General features: G+C 38.5%; 1 protein-coding gene across 3 annotated transcripts in view; it reads right to left on the bottom strand.

The window, feature by feature from the left end:
• The window catches only part of SHROOM2 (shroom family member 2), a 133,586-nt gene that overhangs the window by 22,259 nt on the left and 84,388 nt on the right, over nucleotides 1-26,939 (bottom strand). For all 3 annotated transcript variants that reach the window (XM_067296425.1, XM_067296431.1, XM_067296435.1), the window contains exons 4-5: nucleotides 19,565-22,208; nucleotides 17,472-17,575 (exon numbers count right to left, since the gene is read on the bottom strand). In XM_067296425.1, the coding sequence (XP_067152526.1) occupies nucleotides 17,472-17,575; nucleotides 19,565-22,208 (2,748 nt within the window). The remainder of the gene's footprint in view (nucleotides 1-17,471; nucleotides 17,576-19,564; nucleotides 22,209-26,939) is intronic.

Here is a 26,939-nt window from a genome sequence, read left to right as displayed (position 1 = left end):
ACGTGCCTTCATACAGTTTCCACAAAATTAACCAAACATGTTGCAATGCCACAGAAAATGAGTCTCAGAAAAGGTGGCTGGCTACATTCAACACTGGGGCTAGTTTACATTCAGTGTGGGTGGGTCCTCATGCAAAACATGCTTATCACACTACTTGGAGAGATTTGAGCTTACTGTTCAGAAAGGAGGAAAAGAAAGAAAGCTTCAAGCCCCAGAAGAACACAGTGGCAACAACCTGCAAAGGTGTTACATTATTATCAATACTAAGAATCCAACTGAGCCACTTTAAATATGTTGTTGCTTCATGAAATGATATGGCCAAAATACAGCTGTTTCAGAAATGAGGCCCCCCAGAATTATGCAAAGGAAACTTTAACTCACCACTGAAAACAGCTCTACATCTATAAACAAACTATCACAAAGTGAGAGAGGCAGAACAGTTTAAAATCATCTGATAACATGACTATTTACATTATTATGACTTACTTTCTAGATGACAACAGAATCTAGTAAATATACTTTCTGATTTCCCTTTTAGGTCAAAATGCTCATCATCAAAAACTTGAAATTCTAAGTTATCTTCAAGCCTCAAACTGCCCCATCCCCGTCCCCATTCCCATCATATAACACCACAGTTATCCAAAGGAAGAGCCCTCCTGATGCAACAAAACTGGGAAAGCTCACATCACGTTATCCATCTTCGGCACGAACTGGTACTTCAGATCTGACTGTCAGACTTTTTATACTGTGCACTTAACCTGAACTTTAAAGAAAACAAGTGATCAACAGATTTACATTATACAAAATGGTACTTAGTAAGAGTGAGTCTAGCATAGGCAGCTAACATGAGCCTCTCCTAATTGCACATGCTTTCTGTAGTTGTAAGGAACCAAGGGAACTAAGTACAGCAGCCTCCATACCTTAAAATAATTTTTTTAAAACAAAATTATGCTTCTAACTGAAAAAGGAAGGAATTGCTCCATTATAAAAAACAGTTCTCCTGATTTTCAAAAACCTCTTACTTAAAACAAGGCTCACTTCTTCTGAAGGAAGTCTGTGCAAAGTGCATAAGAGGCTACGTAGTCATCAGCCCAGTGAGTTCAGGAGAAATGTTTTGCTTTGTGGCTTGCACATTTCAAATAACAGTTATAGTCACTAAATAGAACAATAAAACATATCACCATGAGGGTGGAAATGTGCATCTCAAAAATGGCATTAAATATTTTTTACCCAGATGGAAAATACACCTTACAATTTCCTTCCAGCTCACTTAGCTCTAGGCATATGCACACAGGCATACCTTGTTTTATTGCGCTTCACAGATACTGCTTTTTTTTTTTTTTTTTTTAAACAATTTGAAAGTTTGTGGCAACCCTGTATTGAACAATTCTATCGGCACCATTTTTCCAACAGCATGTGCTCACTTCGTGTCTCTGTGTCACATTTTGGTAATTCTCACAGTATTTCAAGCTTTTTCATTATTATTGTATCTGTTACGGTGATCTGTGTGATCAGTGATCTTTGATGTTACTACTGTAATAGTTTCGGGGCGCCACAAACCGCGTCCGTATAAGATGGTGAACTTAATCGATAAATGTTGTGTGTGTTGCAACTGCTCCACCGACCGGATGTTCCCCCATCCCTCTCCCTCTCCTCAGGCCTCCCTGTTCCCTGAGACACAACAATATTGACATTAGGCCAAATAACAACCCTACAATGGCCTCTAAGTGTTCAAGTGAAAGGAAGAGTCGCACATCTCTCACTTTAAAACAAAAGCTAGAAATGATGAAGCTTAGTGAGGAAGGCATGTCAAAAGCCGAGACAGGCCGAAAGCTCGGCCCCTTGGGCCAAACAGTAAGCCAAATTGTGAAGGCAAAGGAAAAGTTCTTGAAGGAAACTCAAAGTGCTACTGCAGTGAACACACCAATGACAAGAAAGCAAAACAGCCTTATTGCTGATATGGAGAAAGTTGTAGCGGTCTGGATAGAAGATCAAACCAGCCACAACATTCCCTTAAGCCAAAGCCTCATCCAGAGCAAGGCCCTGACTCTATTCAATTCTGTGAAGGCTGAAAGAGGTGAGGAAGCTGCAGAAGAAAAGTTTGAAGCTAGCAGAGGTTGGTTCACGAGGTTTAAGGAAAGAAGCCGTTTCCATAGCGTAAAAGTGCAAGGTGAAGCAGCAAGCACTGATGTAGAAGCTGCAGCAAGTTATCCAGAAGATCTAGCTAAGATAATTGATGAAGGTGGCTACACTAAACAACAGGTTTGCAATGCAGATGAAACAGCCTTATCTTGGAAGAAGATGCCATCTAGAACTTTTATAGCTAGAGAGGAGAAGTCAATGCCTGGCTTCAAAGCTTCAAAGGACAGGCTGACTCTCTTGTTAGGGGCTAATGCAGCTGGTGACTTGAAGTTGAAGCCAGTGCTCATCCACCATGCCGAAAATCCTAGGGCCCTTTAGAATTATGCTCAATCTACTCTGCCTGTGCTCTATAAATGGAACAACAAAGCCTGGATGACAGCACATCTGTTTACAACATGGTTTACTGAATATTTTAAGCCCACTGTTGAGACCTACTGCTCAGAAAAAAAGATGCCTTTCAAAATATTACTGCTCATTGACAATGCACCTGGTCACCCAAGAGCTCTGATGGAGATGTACAATGAGATTCGTGTTGTTTTCATGCCTTCTAACACAACATCGATTCTGCAGCCCATGGATCAAGGAGTAATTTTGACTTTCAAGTCTTATTATTTAAGAAATACTTTTCGTAAGGCTATAGCTGCCATAGACAGTGATTCCTCTGATGGATCTGGGCAAAGTAAATCGAAAACCTTCTGGAAAGTATTCACCATTCTAGATGCCATGAAGAACATTTGTGATTCATGGGAGGAGGTCAAAATATCAACATTAACAGGAGTTTGGAAGAAGTTGATTCCAGCCCTCATGGATGACTTTGAGGGGTTCAAGACTTCAGTGGAGGAAGTAACCGCAGATGGGGTGGAAATAGCAAGAGAACTAGAATTAGAAGTGGAGCCTGAAGATGTGACTGAATTGCAGCAATCTCATGATAAAACTTTAATGGATGAGGAGTTGCTTCCTATGGATGAGCAAAGAAAGTGATTTCTTGAGATGGAATCTCCTCCTGGTGAAGGTGCTGTGAACATTGCTGAAATGACAACAAAGGATTTAGAATATTACATAAACTTAGTTGATAAAGCAGCAGCAGGGTTTGAGAGGACTGACTCTAATTTTGAAAGAAGTTCTGTTGTGGGTAAAATGCTATCAAACAGCATCGCATGCTACAGAGAAATCCTTCGTGAAAGGAAGAGTCAATCGATGTGGCAAACTTCACTGCTGTCTTATTTTAAGAAATTGTCACAGCCACCCCAACCTTCAGCAACCATCACCCTGATCAGTCAGCAGCCATCAACATCGAGGCAAGACCCTCCACCAGCAAAAAGATTACGACTCGCTGAAGGCTCAGATGATGGTTAGCATTTTTTAGAAATAAAGTATTTTTTAATTAAGGTATGTACATTTTTTTTTAGACATAATGCTATTGCACACTTAATAGACTACAGTATAGTGTAAACAAAACTTTTATATGCACTGGGAAATCAAAAAATTTGTGTGACTTGCTTTATTGCGATATTCACTTTATTGTGGTGGTCTGGAACTGAACCTGCAATATCTCCAAGGTATGCCTGTATACTACTGAAAAGTAAAAGACAAGTTATTCTAAACCAGGAAAACCAATCAAGCCTCCTGCTCAATCTGACCCTTCAAAACAAGAATAATACAACAGAATATTCTAATAAACCAGAAAGAGGTGATAATGGCTTAAGCTATTATATTTGAGTTAAATCATGCAATACATCTACTTTTTTTTCTTCTCACTTGATAGGAGCCTATCAGTGGAGTCAATGAGCAATTACCAAAATTAAATCATTATGTATAGATACATATCCAAAGGATAACATTTTTAGCTGCCATAAAACCCAATCCCCAAAATACTTCCTTCTTTTGTCCCACACTCAAAGCTTTGACTAAACTTGGATATAAAGACAGGGTGATCTGACTGAATGTCATATCTCAATAACTGAAAGTCATTTCAATCAATTCAACCTGTCCAGTTTTTAATTATCTTTACAGTTTCCAAAGATGTTTCAGGTCAAGCTTTAAAAACCCAGATTATACAACCTTTCCAAAAATGTATTAGCCAGCAGTTTTTTTTTTTTTTAAACATTGTTTGTTAAAAGGCCTCACCTGCATATGAAAGTTTTACCATAAAACATAAGCATGGTTATGTATGCTCCACTAACACACTGGCAAAAGAAAGCAAATGGAGAGGCTGGTTCTGTTTAACTTAAACTCCTTCTAAAACACTACAAGCTATACTGGAAAAGGGCCTTCATACCTGACTAAGAATTCTCCACAAGAGCATCCTACAACAGCAAACTCATAATCAAGGCCACAGTTTTGCGATCTCTTTAAGCTGATCTAAATGCAGACTTTATGCCAAAAGAGGCAGTCTCATTCCTAACATACTCCTATTGCGTATTCCTGCTGCCTCCATTGTATTAGCAGCAGAAATTGTGCAGCCCCAGAATTTAAACCTGGATCAAGGAACTGAACTAGCTCAAAACAAATAATTATGTGGCTTAAAGCAATTGTGAAACACAGTCTTTGCTTACGCCAAAACCCTGTTTGCAGTCAAAGCCCTTGTCTATATGCTACTTTTCAGCTGTGAACTTTTTGTGCTGAAACTATGTTTTCATTGTGTATTTGTATAGTGCTTGGACAGCGGGATCCAAAAGCACTTCTGAAACAGCCTGCAAATAAAGAGTAGTTTCTTCCACCTAGTACAGTTCTGCTTGAGACCATAACAGGATGCTAAAGAGTTGGAACAGGATGCAAAGGGTAAGATTCAGTTTGAGATTTAGGAAAAATTTAGGCACCTGCATGTGAGCCAGATACATTTTAATTGATGTTGATATAGTCAGTGTAGCTTAAGAGATTCAGCTTATCCTAAGGTAGACTCTGTAGTGGGTCAAACAAATCATGGTTTGGTTTCACTGACTGCATTGACTAGGGTATCAATTTAGTTACTTAAACATGGGTGTCTTATACCATTTGAGAAATGTTAAAGACTCAGAGACATCAGTTCCCCTCAGGGCTGGCAGCCAGAAACCAAGTAGGATATCCTTGGCTATCTCAGGTCTCACTAGGCACCTATGTTTAGCCCACAGAATCAAGCCCAAGATCTCTATGAACTGTAACTAGAGGAGGCACTCAACTTGCATGCTGACACCTACTTCCATTAGGTGTCTGAATCTTAACCTGAATCCCACATGCTTTTTCTTCCAGAGGCTCCAGGACCCCAAAGGTTTTGAAACCCTCAGATTAGTTTTACTGTTACAACATGAAAGAGATACTGACACCAGAACAACACAATCTGGACATCCAATACAAGCCCAATTATACTACCAGTGGTCCATTTTTCTGATGGATATAGTATTTGCTATCACTGTTGATGTAGTATAGTATGCATTATGAAATAAATAGAATATTTACTGGTTTGGGGAGTATACAACATATTACAAAGATGCCAAATCGGAACTCAGAGTACAAAGTTATTCAAAAATCTTTGAAGACAATTTCATTGAATAAAGGATAATGTAATCACCATGCTGGTTATACCATAATGGTCACCCCAGGAAGCTGGCACAAGGCATTAATCACTGCAAAGAAGTAGAGCTGTTCACTGCCTTGCTCTGAAGAAATGATGACAACTAGCATCCCAGAAACACGGATCTTAAAACCAAAGCATGTGTTAACATGAAAATAATAATGAATGCTAACCTTTCAAAAAAACAAAAAACAAAGAAAAGTAGTCCTGATACAGTAATGATGCAAGTCTTGGGTTTCCCAATTCTGTTTTTCATGTCTGTTAACATTATCTGTGATGGTAGCTGTTTAGCCCATCACACTAAATACAGGATAGTCGATAGATCCAATGTGATAAAAAAAAGCCACTCTAGCTTAATAATCCTTACATAATCACCTGGTTTTATCACAGAATGAAATATGATAACAGACACTGCTGGTGAGTCTGTCTACCCATTAGAATTTCTCTTGTGTCCTACTTACATGGCAACATACACGACAATGGATTTTCATCTCAGATTTTTTTTCTTTCTGAAAGTGCTACCATTCTCCTTCCATTAAAAGCAGAAATAAATCTAACAGACCCACTCTAATTCTGCAATGAATAAGCAAAGATATGTAGATGGATAAAACATAGGCCAGTCAGTCACGGGTAACAGCATAATGCATAGGTCCACAGTAAAAATCAAATCTAATTAATATTAAATTTCCTGCAACAGCATAGGGGTGTTTATGCAGACAGGAAAAGCTGGTGAGAAAGGGCAGGGGGAGAGATTTTTCTTAGTTCATAAAATAAAAGCCCCTCCTCTATTCTGCTGCAAATCAAATTCAATAATTAAAAAAAAAAAAAGGATTTTTTTATGGCTGTGCTCTTACTTGTTTTATCTATTTCATGTCCATCCTAGCACATGCCATTGCATGCATGGATTTAAAATGACTTCAATGCCCACTTGAGTAAGCCAGTTAGTGTGTTCTGAACCTAAGCATTGAATTCAATCATAAGAATATCCCTACAGTATAACAAGACCCATTGCATTAGATAAATGGCAACCATTTCAGAAACAAAGGCAACACTTTCAAAATACTGCTAACAAGAAATCACATTCATGTTAAAAAAGCTAAAAGAAAAAATAAAAAAAATTGTTTGTTCAAAAGAGATACATTCCAGTTGCCCTCCTGTAATTTTTTTTAACCTCTAGACTTTTACCCTGATATTTTTTGCTATTTTCTTGTTGCTGTTACTACTGAAAACAACTGCTTGCAGATAAACAGAAATTCAGTAACAGGACAGAAGCTAAAAAATGAAACACTTTTTGAATAATAGCGAGGTCACCTGCTTCAAGCAAGCACCAAAATGAATGTGTAGCTCATCTCAAAAAAAAAAGAAAAAAAGAAAAAAAAAGAGATGGTAATTTTAATTAGTTAGCATGCACATGCACACATTTTAATAGCCATCTTTTCACTCAGGAGCTGCACTCACCGCTTGCTTCCAATAGTCACATCCAATTCTCTTATACTGCCAGCTAATACCTCTTGCTGCTGTGGAAAAGGTCTTCATGCAAACCTGCACTCACAGTAACACATTTGCCAGGAAAACAACAACATAAAAAGCTTTTGCACCACCCCTAGCCAAGAGGAACCCCGAGCCTGGCACCCCAAGCCAGAACAACAGCACTGAAGCCCTCCGTTCAGAAAACAAACATTTTTGAAAGGCACTGCCTTCTAATTCCAGTGTGCATTATGCCAACTGTGAAAACAAAAGCTGCTAAAAACAGCGCGCGTGTGCGCACACATGCACACAGAGCATCTTAGCTGGAATTAACTCACATTCTCCCTCTGTTCTCCTAAAACACCAGGGAATAGAACAGTCATTTACACTAAGCAAAATAAAATTTGATATCAAAAGCACTGCATCCCTCCTGATTTGTTACTGTGGCTTCTGCTGATAGGGACAGAAGACACAGCATGTACTCAGAGACCTAGAGAACAAAAGAAATACTGTATGAATTAATACTGCAAAATCCTGTTTCAGAGCTGACAGAAGAAGATAATTAAAGCTCGTGCATCTAGCTGTTACTCTACTACTTTAACACTAAATACAAGGCAATCTTACCAGGATTTACAGACGTTTACCCATATTCCCTGCATACAAGCTTTGCATCCTTGCAAACGTGCCAGCCAGTTTGAAAGCCTTACAGAACTGAATCTGCCTCAACCTCTGTGTCTCATTTACTGTAACACAGAGGATTTTCAAAGCCATGCCTCCACAACAGCTGGCTTGTTTTTGCCTGCTTCCTATGATTGACAAGTTCATACAAGCTACGTCAACTTTAACCTTGATAAGTGAAGGCTTGGTCTGTATTGTATGTTACATCATCAGAAACTTCTGACCTCAGGGAGAAAATCTCAGATACTTCAAAGCTCTTCCCTTCCCCCGCACCCACCCCCTGTTTTTGGTTACAAAAAAGACGATTTTAAAAGACCTTTAATTTTTTTAAGGGTTTTCCTTTCATTTGTGAAAATCATGATCCTAATTTCAGCAACAGCAATTCCACAAGTTTTACATATTTAAAACTATTTTAAAAGATCAGCATGTTATAAGGCTCCTTTCTGAACTACATTCAAATAGCCAAGGCTTTAATTTTAGAAGAGTCTCTTCATCAACAGCCCTCCAGCTTGAATATTTTTGCATGTGTTGTGTGTACAGGCGTTCTTCTCGCAGAAGACTCTGTAGAGAAAGAACTAAACGCTTTCATGCTGCATGAGCATATTACCACCCCCACGCTCCAGCTTTAGAAACTAAATGCACCACGGCCTTCATCAGAGCAAAACTTGAGTTCCTTTCAATTTATCTAGAAGAACACATTAAAGCCCTCATGTAGAAACTGTGGATAACACTTAGATTTATTTTAAAGATCATTTTAAATGATGACCGCTTTAAGAGAAAAAACATTCTTATTTAAACTGCACACAAAATCACATATAGTGGTTTGATATTTCAATACAACGCTAATATCCAATTAATCCCCTCCGTTTTTTTTTTTTAATATTTTCATCTCTCCCAAAGCTGTCTATTTGATTTCAAGATATAGAGATAATGACTTCAAGAAAGCTCATTTTATCTTTATTGTTTACATAATGCAATGCAGCTGGTTAACAGACTATAACAAGTCTGGTTGTCCCATACAGAAATGGAAGTTATGGCTATTAAATGACTGTTTAGCACAAAACTTTACTCAAAATTTACTTGTATAAACAGTCTCCTACGTGATAGGAAATCATAATGCATGTTGCCTAAGGGCTTATAGCACAAGGTGAACATTTTATGGGCTAGCTTACAGGAGGAGAACACAGCTAAGTCACTCCATATGTTGGAATACATGAACTGCCACACTGAAGTGACAAATAGGTTACCTATTTCCAAAAATGCTTTGCACCAAATAATTTAGGAGAAAATAAAATCCACAATATGTGAACATATGATGCTTTATGAGTATAACCACTGGAGGCTACCATATCATATCTCTTATTTCCCTACTCAAATTTATTCCCTGTTCAAATAAAATATGCCACAAGAAGGTACTCAGATATTAAGTGATGCAACTAAAATTCAACCTCGTTGAAGTAGTAGTTTAGATAGCTCTCATTCTAATTCTCCTTCCAGGGAAAGTAGCAAAACCAGACCAGAACAACAACAAATTAAAGCATACAAAGTGATCTCTGTCTCAATCACCACAAACTTTTGGTATGCCATTACCCCCCCCCCCCCCCAACACCATTTTGATCACTTTAGAATCATGCCTAGGACTTCTCCCAACTGCTAACACTTAGTAACACTCACCGGGGGGGGGGGGGGGGGGGGGAGAGACTCCAACTTTTCTTAAGAAGATACTATCCTCTGACACTTCCTTTTTCAGACCAGTGCAGCCTTGCACACTGTTGCTGCTGCTGCGGTGTACGCAGTGGAGAACAGATGTGCCAGCAACAAGTAAATGAAAGGAACTAAAGGAACTTCACCCACTAACAAGCAGCTGGAAGCAGAAAAAAGGGGACATGTGAGGTGGGATAGCTACCATCAAGTTTAGAAACAGGGATTCAAAATTCCCCTAAGATGGAGGTAGGGGGAAAAGCCACACTTTAAGGGGTGTGGGCAATGAGCAAATTGGGTTAGGACGGGGTAGAACCACAGCTACATTACAGTAACGTTCTGCAAACCAAGTGCAGGCTTTGGAGACAGTCCAACACCTATTTAATCAGACCCAGCAGCTGCTAGCAAGTCAGAGCAGAGCATCAGAACAACCTGTAGGAAGTGCACCTGACAGATGCTGGGCTGATTACTCCTAGGAGAATTAAGAATGGGAAGGCAATGGGAGCAGACTGCAAGGCTGGAGAAAGAAAGTCTGTCTGGATTGCAGGACTAACCTGTTGTGTAACATGGAAAGGAAGCAAGGATACATCTTTTAGAAGAGTGTGGGAGGAAGAAAAGAGGAAGCAAGAAGTACCAGTGGTGGGAGGCATCTTTATTAGCACTTTCACTTGGCTATAACCAACCCTACATCACAAAATAAGGGTTCTACTGGGGAAGGCATCTGGGATGCTCTTGAAGAACCAGGCAGCTCTGAAAATTTTTAAATGGACAACACAAGGAAGAAAAAGACTACAATTGATCATGCAACTCTCCACTCGATCCTGAGCTATGCATGCAATCTGGTTCAAAAATTCACCACTGAAGAGCTACCTTGTGCCAGTGACCATATGTATTTAGATTAATCATTCCTGAAAGAGCAAGAATCCACACTGCAGTATTTAATTTTGAAAAGGGCATCTATATACGACAGGAATATTTTTAAACAGAAGAGCAAAGAGGTGTAACACTAAGAGATAGTATGGACTGAAGATACAATATTTGAAACTCAGAGCACCTACCAAAAAGAGAGAAAGAGAAAACCAAAGAATTAATCTCACTGGATTAAATAGTAATTAAAACAGCATCTGTCAGAGAACTAAAGCCACACCCAAACAAGGAAAACACAGAACTACTCTAGCAAAACAGATGTGTAAACATAGTAAGGTATGTTTAAGAAAAAAAAAAGGGGGGGGGGAAACAACTTCTTAAAGACTCTAAAAGAAAGAAGAAAAAAAAAAGCTTTTTCAAAAACACATCAGTAGCAGGATGCCTGCCAGATAGATTACAGGGCCAAAACTACAATAGTAAAAGTACAAAGAAAATAATGCCATAGCAGAAAATCTACATAATCCCTTCTCATCTGCGTGAGCAAAGAACAGCCTATACCAGAATTATTCTGAATTTGGGATGTACCAAAGGAGGCTATCCACAATTACAGCGGTAGTCACAAGTTACCAGGACTAGATGGTGATCACCTGAAACTCATACATGAAATTGCTGAAATAGTAGCTGTGATGCTTCTGATACTCAGGCACTCATAAGCAAAAGTGACACATGGAATATTTTTTTTGGGGGGGGGGGGGTGAGGGTGTTGAGGAGAGCAAAAGAAGTACTCATTGTGTATCTGGAGAACTTCAAGCCAGTAAGCCTAACAGCTAAATTAAGCATACAGGTAGAAATTATATGAAAAGATTCAGTAGATGCATTCACTAGCATTTTTAAAATGACAAAGTATCAACTGGGTTTGTGTAGAGAGAAATCACATCTCAGATACATTACTATTCTTAGAAAGAGTCACTACACATGTAGACAATAATGATCTGCATTATCATGTGACTAATAGAACTGTTTTCTAGATCTAGATGATTTAGAAAAGGGGTGAAAAGGTGGCAAAAACTGCTGATGAGAGAAGAGTATTCAGAATAATAAACACACAAGCCAACTGCCAAGGCTCTCCTATCACTGAGTGAATAGGCAATAAAACAACAGATGAAATTTAGTTTTAATAAATGGAGAGTAACACACAGGACAGGTTTTCCTGTACCTCAACAACAGGTACAATGATGTATAACTGAAATTATTACTACTCAGCAAGAAAAACTTGGATTTCACAGATAGTTCTATGAAAATATCCTCTCTGTACTCAGTAACAGTCAAAAAAAAAGAGTCAAGATAAAGGAAACACGTTACCTTATGAATCCATACACCTTAATGCTGTATACTTTGCACAGTTCTCCCACTACTTCAAAAGGGATGCAGGAGAACATGGAAAGATACAGAAGAGGATGATAAGGATGGGCAAAGCCATACAATAACTTTCACAGGGGAGAAACATCCCTGCAAAAGAGGTGCTTTACCTCACAACACGCTGTTGAGCTGTAGAACATGCCACCGCAAAAAGCTAAGGATGTCAGAAGTCTATGTGGATCCAAAAGCAGTTAGATACTGTTCATGACAGAAAAATCCATCAAGGGCTGCTAATCTACAAGATACTTACGACATTGCCTAGCTACAGATCACCAGAAGTTCACAAGTATACCCAAAAGTAAGGATACAAGCTTGCCTTGTTTTTATTTTCTCCAAGCATCTGTTACTGCTCAGTCAGAGAAAGAAAACTGGATTAGGCAGACCTTTGGCCTGCCCTACTACGACTATTAAAAGAAGCACATTCCATCAGCTGCCTTTATACATCAGTAATTGTAGGTTATTATATCTCAAAGTGTGATAGTTATTTAGCTATCATTTGTCAATCAAATACAGTCAAAAACACTGGAAAGAGATACTGATTTATGGCAATGAAACATCACTAATAATTACAAGTATTTACAGAAATCTAAAGAAGATTAAAGTACTGGCAAGGGATTTCAGATACATGAATATATGCTGCTGGAGTTCTCTTCTTCATTACCTCTGTAGGCATGAGAAGCATCACCTGAGCATTTTTCCAGTTTCAGAAGAAATACATGCTTTAAAGCAACCCAAGACTGTGCTGGATCATTTATTAGTCCATACTATATATGATGGCAGAACATAATTGGCAAAACAGTGGTCTGACAGATTCATTAATAATCCATATCTTATTGATAAAGAAGTGCTAATGTAAATAGGAAGGGCTTCAGGAGCTCCCATTTTTTAAGTCCATGTTAATAGCTGAGAGCCTGTGAGGATAAGCATGTTGACTCTCCTGCACTTCCTCCATATGACAAAGAGTAGCTGCTACTCAACACCACAACCTTCCTGGTAGGAACAAAGGGCAATTTTTTTTTTTTTTTAAACTATATGCAAGAAAGTATTTTTACATGTAAACTTGTGACTGTTAGGAGCTTGCATTTCTGAAGCATTACTTCAATCAGGTATGTACTAGCTGTGTGAAAAGCATGTTTTCTTCTTCCTTTAACTGCATTGTTAATCTCCCTCAAAAACAGCACTTAAACCTTTATGAGATTCCTTATTATACTTTAATTAATTAAAAAGGAGGACACTTCACTTTATAAGCTCTTGAACAAAATGAGGATACAGAGAGCAAGAGAAATCATTAGTCCACTGCATCCTAGGTAAAAAAGTAATTGTGCATATTTTATAATGTGCTTGCTACAAATTATTGCTTGTTAGGTAATTCTATACTCAACAGACTGATAGCAAATATTTCTTTTCTTTGGAAGTGTTTGTGTGGAAAATGACAACAGCTGTAGGTAAAGTGTGAAACAGAGAACTTAGATCTCTTTTGCACCATAAAACACTGAAGCTTGTTAATACACATATGAAATGTTTGCCAAAGTGATTTTTCACAGACTTGTGAGGAAGCTGTTGTCCACAATCATACTATTTCTTCCATAGGAAAAGGGAGGAGGGTGAAAACATTTTGCTTATACGGGACATCAGAGCTATACAACCCTACAATGACTGAGGCACATTCTCCTGCAGTATTCATCCAGTAAAAACTTCCCAGTTTGATTCTAACAGTGTATATATGGTAAATATGGATTTTAAACTTCTATTCTTTATGTGAAACAATGCCTGCAAGTAGAGTTCTGCTTAACTATTTAAGTAAATGGTCCTTTTGCTACATATAAAGAGAAAGACTGCTTCAAGTATTCTTGCATTTCAATACCTAAAGTTCCACTGTATATTGCTACTGTAATAGTTTTTGACAGCACAGAAAAAAAAAATCTAATCTAAAATTTAAAGTAGGGGAGTTATGAAAAAATGAGTAACTCCTGCAAATATTTACAATGTCTCATAAATCATCATTTATCTCTGTAAACATGAGTTTACATGAGAAACCAGATCTGTCCAAATGCGTCATGTGTTCTTTTTTCTTCTACTAATTGGACCTTATAGCTATACAGCCCTAACCCTTATAATGGACACAGAATAGAACAAACTTAGAGGAATAATTATGACAGCATACCATAAATATATAAAAATGAATGAAGCATCACCCATTTGTAAATTCTCTTCCATCTGACCCAATTCAGAAGATATAAGATTATTCACATTCCCATGTTGCTGAAGATCCTTCTTTTTTACATAATTATTTTTGCTGTTGCACTGTCTCATTGATGTGGAGACAAACTTTTGAAAAAGCAGGTTCCTTATGAGGTGTCTAGTAATGAATCCAGGAACCTCTCTGTAGGCTCCTGTTTCCTTATGACAGCTTGTCACAGATTTTGGTCTTGCCCTTCTGGAATATTAAACTTGGAAATTTAGGTCAACTTAGGCATCCAGAACTATTTTTTATTCAATTTTTGTATGGTAAAGGTTGTTCCTTTCTCTACAAGAGCCCAGGTAGGAGCAACTGCTAAGGCATGAAAGGTCTAATAGAAATGGCTTATGGTATTTAATTAAAGCTGAGTCATGCTGTGAGCCTATACTTGACATTGATATGGCCCTGTACTTACCCCTTAAATGTTGAAAAGATTTTCTGCTGTTATCTCATAAATTCCTCTTCAGTTTCTGAAATTATGTAATTTTTATAGATATTGCAGAAACAAACTAATAGAGAGATGCAAGTCAAATGTTCTTCGAAAGTAAATGAAAGCAATGGCTGTGAACTTCTCTAGATCATAAAGCACTGTTCTTTTGATGCAAACTGGCTTTTAAGTGCACCGTGTTATCCTAACAGAAAGCCACAGACTACAGGTCAGATTACACATTTACATCTTTAACCTTTTGAAAGGCTGTGTCTGTAGAGAAAGCATGGAGATTTCTACAGGGAAGTTAATTGTATAACCAACATTTGCCAGACACAGAAAGAGAGACCTGTGTAAAGGAGAAAGTCAGACTTCACAACTGTCAAAAGCTACAAAGCAGAAAAATTTTCCTTGCTTGCTAAATTTTGGTAACTAATTTGAAACAGAAATTGGTAGTATCGTTAAAAAAATAAAAACCTTTGTTTCATGAGTCTGCAGAACCGCATAAAAATAAAAGCAGACCTAAAGCTAAGTACATATTTGGAAACCTATCAAGCTTCAGTATAACAAAAATAATACTCAGCTCATGTCAGATGACTGTTTGCATGCCTGTAAGTTTATAACAAGAGTGGTTCTTGAATGAGATTTTAAAAAATCATAAATAATGCTAATTTAGGTTTCATAATTATGTGCTAAAAAAGAAAAAAAGGATCAAAAAACCACTGTAGGAAAATGAACAAAAAAAAAACAGGAGAAACAATTGCTAGCAATTTTTTTTAATGCTCCACCCCTTTTTCATTCTAGATTCAACACATCAAAAAGACTCATGTTTCTCCTGAAAATAAACAGGGTAATTGTACTTATAAACATTCACAGTTTATTTAAAAAACAAATTATTTGGTATTTGTGAACAATGGGAGGGAGGTCACAGACATCCGGTAGCACTGAATAGACTTTAACCTACAGAACGCTTGCACCCTTGCATCAGTCTCCAAAAATTTGGCTATTGGTTTGGGTCACCTTATAGGTAAGCCACATAAACAGTGAAGGGCTGGTCCTTTGTACAGCATTGTTGCACTGTCTTTGCTGATACAAAGGCAACCACAGCACACGGGACTTGGTAACACAAAGTAAGGGCCATTAGCAGTATAATCCAAAACAAAATTTTGAAGGAAATTATTAAATATGCCTGTAAGGAAGATGTTAGATTTAGTCAATATTCATGTGCTTGAATACATTACAAATTAGATAGATTTAGCAAAAGCTATTTTCTAATTGCTAGCTTTTAAAAGTAGGAAACTAAATGCCTTTAGAGCAGCTCAAAAATTATAAAATTAACTGATATCACAATGAGTCCAGTTTCCTTTCATTACAGGAACGCCATCTTAATAAAAGAACACATAGCACAGCCATTCACCATCACGCAGCGGCAGTTCCCAACACAGGAATTAAATGCCCAAATGAGAGTTTTTGTTTTGTTTTGTTTTTAATACAGAAGACACAAACCCTCCTCTGCATAACACAAAGGGCTGCGGGAAAGACTGTGAAAGAGACCATTTTACAAAACCTCTTGTTATGTGGTGAAATGGCCAAGTACTACATCTGAAACAGTAACATGAAAATAGGCTTCAGCTTTAAAAAAAAAAAAAAAAAAGTTATTACAGCTGGTGCCCAGTCATGTGATTTTCATGGATTCTGCAATTATAAAGCAAGAATTGTGCTGCACAAACACTGTTAAAATGCTGGCGTAGGTGTATTATTCACATGCCTTTGTGACTAGTGTTCAGCAATGCTAGATGGAAATCATTTTACTTGTACAGAGATGCTGTCTGCTCCAGGCTTATTGTGCTGCTTCCTCCCCCTCTCCCCCCCTCCCTCCCTCCCTCTCCCCCTCCCTCCCACTCTCTCCTCTACATGCATATGTGCGCGCGCACACACACACTCATGTGCTATTCATTTTGAAATCACTGTACGGGAAGTACAAAGGGCTACAAAGAATTAGAAAAATAGCAGATGGTCTCTTCAGCTGGGCAATGCAAAACAATGCAAAATGCAACTTTATAAAAATACAAATAATACTATTTTTTACAAGCTTTTACGGACACGAATAGAGTACACTTGTTTGTTAGTTCCAAATTTTGTCTCCCCTTGACAGATTAACACCACTTACAGAATTAAAGAAAACCAGTAGAAATTATTTCTCCTACATATGTTTCTTGTATTACAAAAAATGAGATATAAAACCTGATGATAGCAGTATGTGCACAATATCAATTCAGCTGCCACATGTAATTTAAGCAGCCACAGTATCAGCAATGACGGAAATCACTGGTTACATTACGACGATTCCCACAAACTCCTGGCCGTAATGAGGGCACCCTTTCTGCTGGACATTCAAGGATTTTAACTACATTGTGCATACAACAGTCACTACACTGGAAGAGGGTCTAAAAGAATTGTACAGTTAAATTAAAACATGAATTAATAAAGAAGAGTGCAGCTGACTGAATGGCAAAACAACTTTCGATGGCTTCTTTTCATGTGTTGCATTCTGTAAAGGCACAAGTACAGAAAAGTCCAATTTTCAGTGCTACTGTGTTCCAGTAACACGCAGTCTTTGCCAAGTATAATACTGGAAGACTCTTCTGGGAAGCCTCAAGCATTTTTCTCCAAAATACCCGTAACTGATAAATATAAAAAAACTCGACCTTTTTATGCTCACTAATAAGAATCATCTGTCATTTAAAAATTAATACACTCAACACTTGACTATTCTTCAAGCTCACCATAGAGTCCCCAAAAATTTCAGTCCCAACATTAATTATATCATGCACACCGAAGAAAGTATGTGGGGAAAAGGAGAGAAACAAAGGCAAAAAGGCATCGCAAAAGCTCTGAAATCAACCTATTTAACCTTCCAATCTGGGTCAGGAAAAGATCAGATCATAGGAGTCATCATAAAAGAAAAGCCAGATACTTACCTTACTGTACAGTTCCTTTCATCCAGATTGTTAATTTTAGAGAAAATACGCTCCCCATCTTCCTTTAAATCCTCTGCTTGCCTTCTTACTTCAACTGAGACTTCCTATAAGTGGTTTACAGCACAAGTAAGACACCAAGTCATCATGTTTCAGACTCCTGAAAAATCTATGATTATGGAACCTCTTATTTGTGGGTTTGCTCTGTTTGAATATACATGAAGTCAAGAGCATAGCATGTCTTAAGCTTGTTTGGTTTTAAGTGGTATAGTATGCTATGTGACCTCTTGCACAGCACTACAGACCTGGCAGTACTCAAGTTACCAGTTTAGTTTGCTGATCTACAGAAGTGCTTAACATTTATAAAGCTCTGCAACTTCCATTTGGCAAAGACAAAGATACAGCAAAGAACTTACTGAAGACTTGTTCGCATTTTAGAACAGGCAAGCATACACCAGCTTTTGAATCTGAGTGCGTACTTGAGTTTCTTAGTAAAACACACAACATTGCTGTTCCAGAATTTTATTATCTCACTATCTTCAAACAACCACACCCAAAGCACAGCTTTGCATTACAACCACCGAACTTACAGGAAATTTAATTGCACATTAGTACTGAAATCATCTGAATTATATATGCAAAACACCACCTTTATTTACTTCAGACTGTTGTAAGCATCTTCAAATGCACTTATCACCGTGTTTTCCAGGTGCCTAAACAGGTGTCATCTTTTTGCCCCAGGAGGCCTATACTGAACTTAAAGGCACTGACTAATAAGCCAGAAATGCATAAATGGAATAGATTTTATGATGTTTTTTTCTGCTGGATAGACAATTATTTAATAATTTAGTTATTTTAATTTTCAAAATAACTTCCAGGTGAATATTTTCAGTTCTTGGAATCTCTACCCTAGTAAATTATCCTCATAGTTAAGTCTGCACGTATGGTTCAGAAAGAAACGTCTGCAAAACTTAAAGAAACAAAGAAAACAAGTTCACAGCTTTTAGGGACCAGTCTATTTTTCTCTCTTTTTTTAAGCTATTCTCATTCTACTCCTGGTATATACTCATACAAACATCTATATATGCTGTGCCTGTGTAAGTATGAATGCAATATTTTTAACAAGAGGGGGAAGAAAAAGGAAAAAAAAAAATACTACACCACTGCAGTACCTCAATTTTTTCTTGATGTCAGCTTTTATATATGCAGAAAGTGAAGTTCAACCCAGGTTGAATATACTATGACTCCTACATCTCAGGCAATCTTGTAGCAGCTTGAACATCATCTTTTAAACAAAGAGCTTGTAAGACTTAAGTCTCTCTGTTTACTTCCACTGCCACCTGCCAACCGTTCCCCAGCCCTGCTCAGTTAAAAATTAACTTAATATTTACTTGTAAGTTGAACACACTTTTGGCACCTCTCTGAGGAATAGATTTATATTTTTAAATCAAGCAAACGGACATAAAATAAAACACTAAAATTGTTTCCTTTGTTTTTGTAGAGTAACCCTAGCATTAATGGGCATTTTTTTTAATCTCTAAACTTTCGCCAACATATGTTTTGTCATATTTAGCTTTTAGATCAAACAAGCTTAGAAGAACAGAGGAAATACATGGAAAAGGGTTAGATCACCAACAAAACTGGACAAAAGTAGGCATTATTTCCCCTTGGAACATTTTTCTTCAGAGTTCCACGGAACAACTGTAAGACAAAATGGGGAAAGGAGGAGGCAGGGACACCAATCAAGTAGTCTGGGTGAAGATTGCTTTGATCCTCCTGCATCTCTACTGTAAAATAGACGATATTATCAAATCAATCTGTTTTTTTTTCTTCCAGCTGGCTACAATGCACAAGAAATTACTTATCCAATTGCTCTTTCTTGCACACTGAATTCCCATGCAACACAAACTTAAATCTTCCTTATTCTACTTATGCGAGCTACCTATAACAATTATTCCTACATTGACAAAAGGCAAACATTGCATTACATGTGTTCCTAGACTAAAAATTTTTATAAAAATTATCTCGCTTCCTCTCCACCACTCTCCCGTCCCTGTCTTGGGCAATTTAAAGGATAATGAAAAAAAGTTGTGTACCTGTTTGTAGAAATCAGTAGAAGGGGATGATCTAGACCTCTCATGGGTGTATTGGGGTTTCTCATGCTGTTCATGGCCTGCATCAAGGATATTATCTGCTGAATGGTATCTTCCTGAACTCCTCGCCTCTAAAGGTTTCCGCTGCTCTTTCCATGATGCCTGATACTCTGCAAAAGTCCCTAGACGCTGCGGCTGTTCAGATTTCATTATTCTGTCAGAAGCCTTATTGCTGCTACTGTGGTGGATGTTATCTTTTGAAGCTTGTGCAGTTTCAAACCCAACAGAGGCTGCCTGACCCCTTCTCTCATACCATGACTCCTCTCCCGCTGGTCCACTGTGAGCTTTTTTGTCAGGCCTCTCAGGCTGCCCTTCTGGAAGATTGTGGGGAGCTTGTTTCTGTGCAGACTTTCTATATGTAGGCTTACTTGTTTCTTCAAAAAATTTCCATCTGTCTGCAAATGATCCCAGGGCTTCTTCAGATGTGTTTGGACAGCAGCGAGGAAGGCATTCATCTGCTGACATCCCAACTTCATTCATCTTCTCTGGTTCAGAGTAAGACTTCAGTTTTTGTTCTGTTGTGAACCTTTTCCTGGCTCCGATGCGAGAAACGTGATGAGTGCTGCTCCCTGTAGAGTTCGGTTTAGCTTGTGTAGCCTCAAGGAATCCAGATACATCTTCAGAAATCAAAGCCAATAATGAAGAGTTATAACTACTAGTTTTCCGTTCTGGTGACCTGGGGAGATATTCAGCAGGGCTAGGCTCCAAGTCCCGCCGTTTGAACGAAGTTGCCCGCAGTACCCTAGCCTGTGCTTCCTTAAGGTGATCTTTGTAGGTGCTAGTAAAGTTAGTATCTGGGGAGGCGTTTACATTTTCTGCTGAATCTGGCTTCCAGTTTTCATTGCACCCCTCTGTTTCAGACGACCCTGTTAAAGTAGCAGTGCTTTTACTTTTCTGTAGCTTTGCTCTTCTCATTTGGATCTCATTTCTCAGGGTTGTTGCAAAACGATCGCTCCTTCGTGCTTGTTTAGTCAAGTGAGTGTCAAATGGGGGCTGCTGCTCTGTTACAATTTCTGGACTGTTGTCAGACTGTTTTTTCCCTTCCTGAGCTAAGGAGTGCAACATTGGGGTCTTCTGAGGAGAAATCTTGCTACTCTCATCTTTTGCCCACCTAAAATCTTTTTGAGCAGCTCTGTTTTCAGTGCTAAGGACACAGCTTTTTACATACTCCTGTTGACTGTACCTAGTTTCACTTTCCTCAAAGCTCTTCTCAAAGTTTTTCTTTTGTCCAGACTTTTCAGTATGATTAGTTTTTTTAGCCTCTTCTACTAGAGCAGACCTAACATCCCCCTCTCTGTCCACTGGGTAATGACCACTGTTCTCACACCCTTCCAGAGAAGATTCAACAGATTGTTGAGGTAGATAGTATTTTGGTTTTTGGACCATTGTGACAACTGCAGGATTTTCATGAGGTCCAAGAGATGCATCAGCCCCCACTACAGGTTTCCAGCTGTCATCCTTGAATTGAAGTGGCTTTGAACTTCCCTGAGCAGGCTGTTTTGCTGTCACGCAGTAATAGCGACTCTGTCCAGCGTTGTCCACCTTCTGTTCAGCAGCACTGTTCAAAGAGGAAACGTTGAGCAGTCTGGCTTGGTTTGGATTGTAGCAATGAAAGTGATCAGCAGGTAACTCCTGAATGCCACTATAGGAGAGAAAATGTTGCTGATCTTTAGGTGAAGCTAAGATTCTTGCATTGTGAAAAAAAGTGCTTTCGTCGCTGTACTGGTGCTGGTGGTGGTAACTGTAAGCAGGCTGTGCAAACCGAACATCAGTGCTGGACAAAGACAACTGCAGTTTGTTCACAGTTGCTGTGCTATTGTTGTACCTTTCACCAGAAGAAAAAGTATATTCCATACTAAGATCAGGTTTATAATTTGAGCTATTGACCCTCCTGTCACATGCTCTGGAGGGCCATCTTTGTTGTTCCACAGTTTCTGAGTTCCAGTCACTCCTGGGCTGAGATCGGTTCAGGGCAGTAAAGTGCTGCGTGCTAGCACCCTCTGAGTACACAGGGCCATGGGTCTTCTCATGGCCTTTGGTAGCAGCAAAGCTGTCACTACGAAGAGGTGGAGGCGGGGGAGGAGGAGATGAAGACTTCTTCTTATCAGGAACATACCAGACAGGTCCAAAATTAGATCTTCCAGAGCTAGTGAGCTTGATATCAGGGTGTTCCTCTATTCTAGGACTTTTGTTGTTCTCGTACCGGGTGGGAGCTGGCAAATATCCTGGTTTGTCCTCTATTCCACTGTTATCATTCAAGAACTGACCAGACTTGTTTCCATGCTTTGCAGTCTCCCAGTGGCCTACTTTGTATAACATATTCTCTGTTGAAGAAGTGTCTACATTGGAAAGAGTGTGGTCGGGGGTGCTCGAACTTGTGGAGAAAGACCCATAGGCTGAATCCCGCTTACTTTGGCTCCCTAGATGATCAATGCTACTGTTAGACTTTGCAGCAGAAAGTCTTCCATACTGGACTACTTGTGGAGTGTGGTCCCAGCTGTCCATACTTCCCAAAGAGCTGAACTGATCAGAAGTGCGATATAGACTGGACTGATCCCATGAGTTTGATAGGTCATGAGAAGAAGAGCTATAGTAGGAAAAAAGCAAACAAAAACCCAGCATAAATCCACTACACTAGTCAAAAACCCTACACAATATAATTATATATATGGCTACCAACTTTACTAATATTGGTAAAATCCATCTACATAGCAGACGTCTCTTATTCAAGACAGACAATCTAATAAAATTGAAAATTCCAGGATGAACACCAACTTATTTTCAGGAACCCCCAAATTCATCCAACTACTACACTTGTGTACTTAACTTGTTCATCTTTTGCAAGCTCGCTTCTTGTTTGGTGCATAAAGTTACTTCCTTGACTCCTAACAGCTTATCCAAATCTGCCCATTAATATAATATTTTCATTTCTAAATGAAAGACCACTAAAAACCTTTGCCTCACATGCCTCCATTTCAGCTCCAAGCCTCTACATAAATCTTTCCAACGTGGTTTCAAACAACTCTCAGTCTGATGACCTTACAAAAGTGTCATTCAGCTCCATCCAATTCTGCAGCACTGACAGCAAAACTCCAGGAAAACAAATAAGTGCAATTTCAGCTCTGCATCGCCAAAACTGAATTTCTGACCTTTCTTCAGAAATCCTGATCGCCACCACTTCCTCTCTGCTGCTCTTTCCTGTAGAGAGATGTCATCTTTGACATTGTATCCTTCTCTGGCTCATTTGTCAATATTTCAAAATTTTGCTGCTTCTGCTGTTTTCCAACTCGCAACCTTTTTTTTTTTCTTCTAAAGTTCTTGTCTTTTATATCTTTCACAGCACCTACCTCTTGTCAATTTAACACACTAATGTCGAGATGATAGTCTTTCCAATTCCTCTCACCACACCTCCCTGTCTGAACTTCACTGCCAGCCCCTCCTGCTTTTATATACCAAATTCAACTTCTTGTCCTTGCATGCAAAGCCCCTTGGTAGAAATCCCAGAACTGTTCCACTTCCCTGTAGCTATAATTATACAAAACATCTATCAAACCTTGTGCAGTAAAGAAACCTGTGAAAGCTAGTAATGAAATTAGGTCAGTCCACATCAAAAATACAAAGAGGAGTACAGTCATTCTTTCTGTCAAAAATACTGCAAAAGAAAACTAAACAGTTCTTTGGAATTTACATTTAGTATGAGAATTGCAAATTTTCTTATATTACTATTGTCTTTGAAACTTTTTTTTATAAAACATGGTAAAAACATAATTTATGAGAAGTAAGAGAAAGTATAATTTGTGTTTACTTTCTAAAAGTAATTTTTAATATGATACATTAGCATTAGCTTCATCTTGTGGGGTATTTTGTCCATTTTTGTATTCCTGGCATTCCAAGACATCTCACTGAATGATTAAAGAGGTCTTAATTATCTTATTCAGCAGATACTATGGTTCATGTAAAAAGTGCCTTGATCATTATTAGGATCTTCTTTGTCAATCAAGAACATAAGCCAGGTTTTAGTATGGTACGCAGATTCCTTTATCCTCTCTCTTTGGCGCTAAGATACTTGGCATTGATCAAAATGAAGATGACACTTGTGCAAGAAAGCCTTCATTTACAATTTACAAGTCTAATGTAGATCTGCTGAAGTCAAATGGGAAGCAGAGATCATCAGCATAAGAGGTCATCAGACTTCTGTTAGGAAATGCTTCACAGAAACCTAGCAGATGCCACAAAAGCTTCAAAGAAAGTTAAAAGCAAGGGAAGTTTCTGATGGTGTGAAGCATGGTCTTCCATAGTCCTTAGCTGTGGGGCAATCCTTCCACAAACCTTGACACAGAGTAGAGCCCAAAAGCTCTGACATAGCCTGGCATTCCAGGATATCCTTCTCTCAATGGTCTTTTTAGAGTGGATTCACAAAAGCACCCATACTGACTGTGGAAGTCATGCAGTTAAATTCAAGGAATAATCTACAAATACCTTCCTCAGCCACTCTGACCAACAAGCATCCCCTCAACCCTGAGGCAAGTGTCTTTGTTTCTGGGTTCTCCCAGAAATGACACAATCTCAGCAAATCAGGCCACAATCAGACCACATGGTAATGCAGAGCAGATGCATCTGACCCTAATTTCCCCAAATGCTCAGTTTAAGCAGCCTTCTCAAAGCAGACCTGCCACACACCCACACCTGTAAGAGCAGAACAAAGCAGAACAGCTTGCTGGTTTAAACTGCATACACAGGAGCAAAACAAAAAAATTAATTCTGAGATCCTCTTTTATTGCATATCCCAGTGGAAGATAATGTAAGGTCTAAACTTTCAGCAACTTAAGACAGTTCAAATCCACACTTTCCAGAAAAGTACCCCTTAGCCTTAGTCTAAGGTTGGCTGGGAAAAAAGTCTGCATCCATCTTTGTAAGGCATGACTTCTGTGAAAAAAATAACAGACGACTCACAGGCTGTAATGGCAAATTAAGGCACCAAAAGCTTACAAGATCTGACTCTCTAGCTCTGACATTCAGAAGTGAGACAGGCACCCAGGCCTGGCCTCGTGCTTCCAAGACAGCTCACAGTTTTTGAATTAAAGTCATGTTATAAAAATACACAGGTAATGGTGGATGTGGAGACTAGGACTCCAGGACTACCCTCTCTCTTATCCACAGAAGTACAGGCAACAAAGGTACCCATACCGTAATCTAGCATCTTAGTAGCAAGAACAGTTTTCAGAGGGTTATTTTCATCAGCTCTCTCACACACACATGCACACACACACATGCACACACAAAATCCAGGTATATCCTGACTGAGTGCCCAATTGTCATGCTTGGAAGAAAGCAAAAATCTCTCTCCCCCAGGTCATACTCCCCATGTTTTAAAACAGTGATTTAGTTCTCACACTCACAGAGAGAATTCAGGCATATATGTTCTGGAGAGATTTTACACTCTGAATACCAATCTCACAGATGCTTAACTCAAGGAAGGACAAAAAATTCCAGAAATATCCCCTCCTCAGGCTATTTCTATTATTTTCTTACATACTGCTCCTTTCAGCCACTGATCACTGTTAATCCCACTCAGCTTGGTGCTTGACTTAAAGCATATGGTGCTTCTTGTTTTTGTGAATTGTACCTTGAAAAAGGGGAATCTCTGAAGTAGCTCATGTTCTTTTGTGCAGACTGGAAAGCCCAAGTAACTCTGCTTTGCAGTCGAGATACCGAAAATATCCATATCCTTGGGCTGGCACCCTGGGGGTGCTGTGCTTCCAGGAACTGAAGTCTGAAGTCAGTTCTGCTACAGAAACGGTCTTGGGCAACAGACACCAGGACTGACAAATTTCCCAAGTAAATCATCTCTCAAAAGCCAGACTTTCAAGTGGTCAGCATAGGTGGCCAACAGGTTCAGGAAAAACAAGGCCCTGGGAACCTTGGTCTTTGACTCTACTGAAACCACTAAATCTATTAACAGCTTCTGAGAAAACAGATTTTTTTTTTTGTTCCTTTCATTAATACTGATGTCTGTCAGCAGTTGTTTCTATTTCTGATATGGGAGGAGGGAGGGGGAGAGAATTGCTCTATCTTTTAATCGCTTATCCTTCCCCCCCCCCCCCCAAATTTGATGCCAAAAGTTCATTTGAAACTGGTCTTTAACCAAATTTCAGAAGAAAAATCCCATGATTCACCCAGTTCACATCAGCATCCCTCCACACTCCCAGAGAATCTGTCTTGGCATACCTAACTGTTACAAAGCACAGGGACAACCACCAGAAAGAATAGAAAGCATATATCAATTTACAGCTCAGTCAAAAGACTGAGTAGACTGCAAGCAGAAGTACTCTTATGTTACCATTGCAACTAAGAACTCTAAAATTTTTAGGAATTTCTGAATTTTATTTCTTTGTATGAGGTTTCTTACTGTCTTCATATAAACATTTTTATATATATATATTTTTATATATATAAACTATTTCAGCCCATCTATATGAAATTTAAATACAAACTGCACAAATCTATGTGAAATGGGAGTAATCATAATTGAGGATTTGGGAAATATAATGTGCTAAAGCCTCTGCTAATGAAATGTTACAAGATCATTTTAATTAAAAAAAAAAAAGACACTTCTTTTTAAAAGTGAACACTCATACGTTATTCAAGGGCAGATTGCAAGTTATTTTAAAAAACAGTAGGCAACTTCCAAAGAAATCAAACCACGTAAAAATGATTTATAAATAAAATCTTATAGCAAGAATGTTCTGTTTTTTTATTTTAAATACCACAGTAAATTAACATCAGGAAGTGATGGTTGAGAATGTACAGCAATAAGTATAGAAAGCACAAGACTACTTCGCAAATTGGGAATGTATTCCAGACTGATTTTTTCTTTAATGCCCAGCATAACTATGTCCCAAAGTGAATTATTTGTGAGGAAAAAAAGCAATAAAAAAAATGAACTCCCCCTCCCCTCCCCATGAAAATGCTAAAGAATATAATCCATGAGCAGGAAACAAACATGAGCTTGCAATCAGACGCATATGGGCATTACCTAAAAGTTTAAAGTTTCACAACTAAAACTTTCCTTTAGGCTTTCTAATGAAGTCTGAAACAATACTTTCTGATTTTTTCTCCCTTTGCTATTTTACTTTAAATATGTTAACTTTTATGGTTTCTTTTTGCTTACACATACAAAGGTTTAGGATTTTACCAGTGGACATTGATAGGAAAATGCAGAGCAAGAAATATAACCTTCTGACTGCCTTTAAAACCATTTTCTTACCTTTCAGTCACACGCACATATCACATACTGTTTCTGAAATCCATTCATCCA

This window comes from Apteryx mantelli, chromosome 1 (assembly GCF_036417845.1).
Source record: "Apteryx mantelli isolate bAptMan1 chromosome 1, bAptMan1.hap1, whole genome shotgun sequence".
NCBI classification, from domain to species: Eukaryota; Metazoa; Chordata; class Aves; order Apterygiformes; family Apterygidae; genus Apteryx; species Apteryx mantelli.
This window is presented reverse-complemented; position numbering and strand designations above follow the sequence as displayed.